General features: G+C 33.9%; 1 protein-coding gene across 1 annotated transcript in view; it reads left to right on the top strand.

Moving 5' to 3' along the window:
* SORBS2 (sorbin and SH3 domain containing 2) overlaps positions 1-3,545 on the top strand; it is a 303,227-nt gene extending 299,682 nt beyond the window's left edge. The window contains exon 24 of the mRNA XM_074228829.1: positions 3,366-3,545. Coding sequence (XP_074084930.1) covers positions 3,366-3,530 — 165 coding nt within the window. The 3' untranslated portion in view covers positions 3,531-3,545. The remainder of the gene's footprint in view (positions 1-3,365) is intronic.
* The last annotated feature ends 2,455 nt before the right edge of the window (positions 3,546-6,000 follow it).

The raw sequence follows: 6,000 nt of genomic DNA on the forward strand, positions 1-6,000 counted from the left end.
AACCAATTTTCACTCCATCTATTATTTGAAAGAGTATGATGAGGATCATAGTATATCTTATGCAACTCTCCTCTCTTTTCCACTGGATTGAAGTGAGATTCCTGAACTTTTACATTTACATTTTAAAGCTTTTGTAAATTTCTCCTACTCCAAGTCAGGTTTTTTGGGTAAACTTCACTCAGTCTTTATTTTGTTCTCCCATTGTTCTGGCAGACATCCATTCATTCCATATCAGCCTTTCTGGAATGAATTGCTTGGTATCCATGCCAGCATAAGCTTTTAGCTCTAAACCAAGAAGGGCAGCTGCTTGCCAAACGTGGAGGTGACGTTTGATTCTAGCTATTAATGTGGAGCTAAGATCCTGGTCAGTGAATGACAGAGTGGAAAAGGAATGAGTCTTTATTTCCAGGGTTACAGTCCTAAAGTCTCTAAGAGGACCTAGAGTTTGATTCTAACTAAACATTTTCTTATTTTATTCTTGAATTTTTAATATTGAAAAGAGTGAAAAAGTCTTATTTTTCTAAACTGTGCCTTCTTGTTTAAGTCTTCCCATTTTATAAAGTAAAAAAGATTAATTTTTAAAATTCTTCTTTCAAAATATAATAGTATTAGAAAGTCTGATACCACCTCAGTTTCTTTATCTGTGAAATGAAGGGAGTGGACCAGATAAATGCTATGGTTACTTCCAGCTCTATGATAACATTATAGCCCATGGCACACATGAAAGAGAGAGAAGAGGAGGAGGAAAAAAATGGAAAAAATAATGTAGACAACCCCCCTTCTGAATGCTTTTCCACTAGTTTAGCAAATAGAACCTAAGGGATTTAAAATTAAAACCAGCATATATGGTAAATTGTCTTCTCCAAACTATGTTGTTAATATTCAGTTGTTCAGTCAAGTCCAACTCTTTGTGACCCTGTGAACTAACTATCCATGAGGTTTTCTTGGCAAAGATACTTCCCTCTCCAGTTTTTAGGCAGCAGATAAATGACCTATGGTCACACAGCTAATAAGAGTCTGAGGTCACATTGTTCTCTGATCTTTATGGTCTCCAAATGTATATGATAAGTGTTTATTTCAAAGATGGATAAGCTTCATATAAAGTTACATGTCTGTGTATACATTACATCACCAGAAGGTTGCCATAACAACTCAAGGAAACAATCAACCAAGCAAGGAAGGGGCATTATCTCTGCTATTTAAGAGAATGACTACAGAGGTCAAATTGTAGGTCTTTGAAAGTACTAAAGTTTTAATACATATTTGTATTATTAAATTCAATTCAACATATATACTTTGCACTATGAGCTAGACACACTCAACAAAAAGATATGATCTTGCCTTCATGGAGCCACTACTTAAATAGAAAGGAACACATAAGTATGATTGAAGATAAAATGAGATGGAAACAAAGGAAAGATCTAGGCAAAATAATTATTAAAAATATAAGTAAAGAATAATTACGTTCAGTCAAGAGAGACCAAAGAATTCTTTTTAAAAGACAGGATACCATAGCAGTAGCTTGAAGAAAAAAGGATATTAGCAGGCAGTCAGAGCTGCAAAGGATATACAAAGTCTTGGTCTTGAGCAAAGCTTATGTGATTTCATGGTTAGGAAAAGGGCAAAACAAGATCAGGCAAAAACTATAGTCAGTTGGACATATGGTTTGTAAAAGCAAGTAGATTAAAGTTAGGCTGGAGTCAAACCATGTGGGAGGCGGGGTCTTATACACCATGGAGAGAGGGCAGCTTGGAGCAGTGGACAAAAAGCTGGCCTCAGAATCAGGAAAACCTGGATTCAAATTCTGTCTCTGATGCATTCTGGTTTTGTGACCCTGGATCAGTCATTTAAATTTTCAGTTCCTTTGGTAACATCCCCAGAATATAAATTCTCAAACTCTTAATAATATGCCTTGATAGAATGATATTTTAATAATAATAATTTTAATAATGACTCCCAGTGAGTCATAATCTTAAATATAATGCTTTTTGCATTTTACTTGAAACACAACCTCAATCCATTAAAGATTTTTAAACATGGAGTGACATGGTAAAGTATATACTTTAAAAATTAGAGTATTTCTAATTATATTTCCTCTATGTGCAATAGCTTCTTGAGAGTAGTGCTTGTTTCAAATATATATATATATATATATATATATATATATATATATATATATATATATATATGATATGTATAGTTGGCCCAGCACATAGTGTGTTGGGCCAAGAATCAGAAAGAGTTCAAACATGGCAGCAGACATTTGCTACCAATGTGACTCTAGGTAGTCATTTAACCCTGTTTGCCTCAGATACTCATCTATAAAAGAGCTAGAAAAGGAACTGGCAGACAACTACAATAATTTTTCCAAGAGTCAGACACAACTGAAAACAACTGAACTACATGTATTTTTATAAATGTAAATACATATGTGTATATATATAATTTAACACATGAATTATTTAATGTAAAGGGGTAAGGAGGAAGAACCAGGATGTCTAAAGACAGGAAAAGAAGACAAACAAAATTCTCCTAACTAGTGATAAAGTATTTGCAACAAAAGGAATAGTATCTATTGATCTAAGAAAATAGTAAATAGAATAGATTGGGAAAATAAATGGAAGATCTTTAATTTACTCCTCAATGACACTAGGGGCAAGAATTTCCTCTGTCCCTTAGCTCTGTCTCTGTCTTTCTGTCCCTCCCTCCCTCTCCCCCATTCTCTCCCTCTTGATATCTCTCTCTCTCCCTCCTTCCTCCCCCTCTCTCCCTTTCCCTCTCTCCCTCTGTACCTCTTGATCTCTCTCTCCCTCTCTTTCCACCTCTCTCTCCCCTATCTTGGCTTCTTTGAAAAGTAACGCTTCCAAGGAAAGTATAATTAGATATTTATGTTTTACTTGTGAAATGTCAGTAAAACTCTGACTTGTTTATTTTTCTAGGAAGCAAACATCACTATAATTTTCAGGATTTGAGATATCACAGATGAGCCCTCATGTCATTATGAAGTTTAATTTTCAGTACATTTACATAACCTGTAACTGGGTTGAGTTAGAATGGAAACTAATCAAATCCAAGCCAGGAGTTGTATATATACATGACTAGAGTCTCCTGGACACAACCAGGAACCTTAACCAAAATAGACATTTTACAAATGTAATCATTTTGGTCAGAGGAATATTGATAATGGAGTGTGGATAGAAGATAATATGTACAAATACAAGTGTGTATAGAGTAAATATATTCAGAAGAAACGCAAAATTTATCTCCCCTTTGCAGAAAGGTTATCCCAATTATTACAACTTTTGTAGTTTTTTGATATATGACAAATGACATAGGCCAGCTCAATTTATTCCAATGACTTCCAGGGAAACAGAAATAAGAAGATATCATACAATGAGTGTGAACAATCAGTAAATCCTCCACGAAGGCTACCGATACCAAATGAATATCACAATCATAAGTTCACCAAAGACCTGAAGGGACTCCAACTGTCTTGCTGGGCACTTTCTGTAAGTACAATAAATAATTAGTAATTTATAGATTAAATTATTCCAAGGACTAAATTACTACCTAGTAGTAAAGTAGACAGCTTTGGATGCTGAATAAGTTTTATCAGTAAAGTACCTTTGCACACATAAAAACCATCATTAACATATCTAGAACCTCTGCTAATATTTATTTTTAAATGGTTAAATATTAAGTTTCATGAAGAATCAATTTAGTAGTAAAATTTGGGAAATTAGTTGGTCATGGGTACATTGATACTTTTTTTTAAGAACTAATAACTTTTCAACACATGTATATGTTACTTTTCCTTGACCAAACAAATATTCAAGGAGACCTATCTTGTCATGAATAACTGTGACCTGCTAGGAATGGGAACCAGGAAAGAGGCATTTTTAACTTGGGTGACTAAAGTGCTCCATGAAACCAAGTGAGGCAGTTTCATAGAATGAAATACCGAGGATAATGAAATATTCAACTGATAGTCAGAGGCAAAGGGGTATGTCCCTGTAATCTACAGCAAAAGGTCAGAAAAAGGAACCACAAAAGATTTCCTGTATGAAGATGTAAATAAAAATATAAAATTTTAGCCTCTTGGGAGTTAGAATCTCTTTCTTAATTTAATTTTTTTAATTAACAAGCATTTATTTTCTCTTCCTCCCACATTGTCTCCCAATCCCCTAAAATTAAACAAAATGAGAAAGTAAATTCTCAGACAATTATATCTGATCAAGCAAAACTGGTTCTCATGTTGGCCATGTCCAGAAATGCATGTACCATTCTGCATCTTGAATCCCAGAATTACGATCTTAAAGAACATCTAGATCAATATTCCCCCAGAGAAGTGATTGATAAACTTGCTTGAAGACCTCCAGGGAGGTCTCTACAATAGTTATAATTCTGAAGTTTTCCTTAGCCTCAATTTTCCCAGAATTTCCTAGTTATGCTTTTTCTTGTATTTTCTTTTTCTAGTAAAATGTAAACTCTTTGAGGGCAGGCTTAGTCTTTCTTAGCACAATACCTTGTACATAATAAACACTTTAAAAATGCTTGTTGATTTATTGACTTAATTGCCCTTTAGGTCAGGTAAAAAAAATAGTCTGATTCTTCTTTCAACGCAGTAGCATAGCTGATAAAGCTGTGGGCTTGGAGATGGAAGAACTGAATTCAAATCCTGCCTTAGATAACCTTTCAAGTCTCAGATTGTTCTCTTCATCTGTACAATGAAGGTAATATCAGCACCTACCCGCACCAAATTGTTGTACAAGGGAAATAACAAATGTTAAACACTGTAAAACTTTAAGAGCTATATAAAAGCTAATTGTTATTCTATATGATAGTTCCTTCAAATACTTGGTATCAGCTCTTATATCCTAGCATGCCCTTGAACTTCTCCTTTCAATCATTTCTTGTATGACATGATCTTGAGCTTCATCATCATCCTTGTTGCCCTTTTCTGGGTCCATTACAGCTTATCATAGGCTTATATTATCATAGATTCAAAGCTACCCTTATTTCCCAAAAAATGAGATCTAAAATGATTTTTTTCAGTATTCTCGTAATATAAGCCCTATCCCAAAAATAAGCCCCAGTTAAGATCATCAGCCAGACAGATGCATTTAGTATATCCATTGAAACACATGATGGATGCATTGAAATATAAAATAATAATATTAATATATTTAAATATAAATAAATAATATTATTGACAATACTTAAAATAAATGATCATATAAATTATAATTAAGTATTTTCAAATACCTAAGTGGATGCTTATGCATGAGAGGTAAACACCTATATAAACAGATGAACTTGAAACTTATTGCCAAATGACCAATCAGAATACAGACATAATGCACAAATAAGGTACGCACTTGATAACATCTGGAAGGAAAGAAAGCCCCATCTCTAATCATCATTAAGGGCAAGAAAGATAAAATTGAACATATTTCAGTTATTTATGTTCTTGTGTGCACATAAGCAGTTATAAAGAAGTGGGTTGATTTAAGCTGCCACTTGTTTTGTGAGGTGGCCAAAGAGGTCTGCGAGTCTGGAATTCACAGACATGAAGAATTGCTTGGCAGAGAAAAGAATAAATCCAATGATGATTCCCACAGGAATGACTGCCTATCTCCAAGCAACCCCTTGAAAATAAGCCCTAATATATCATTTGGAGCAAAAATTAATTTAAGAACCAGTCTTATTTTCAGGGAAATAGAATAGGAGAGGCCTTCTGGCCAAATCGTCAAATTTACACATTTTTAGATGAGACAGAGGCTGAAAAAAGTTAAGGACATCAAAAGGTGAGCTATAAGCTCCCAAATCTCTACTTAAGAGGATCTCAGCTCAAGCCATTTTTCATCTCTCACCTAAAATACTACTGTAAGACTTTTCTGAATTTTACATTGAGAAAATTAAGACTGATAATGTATCGTTTTCTTATTGTTCCTATCTATAATTAATTCATTTTTGTCCCTTATTTATTGCTTGTCATGG

Source organism: Macrotis lagotis, chromosome 3 (assembly GCF_037893015.1).
Source record: "Macrotis lagotis isolate mMagLag1 chromosome 3, bilby.v1.9.chrom.fasta, whole genome shotgun sequence".
In the NCBI taxonomy this organism is placed as follows: domain Eukaryota; kingdom Metazoa; phylum Chordata; class Mammalia; order Peramelemorphia; family Peramelidae; genus Macrotis; species Macrotis lagotis.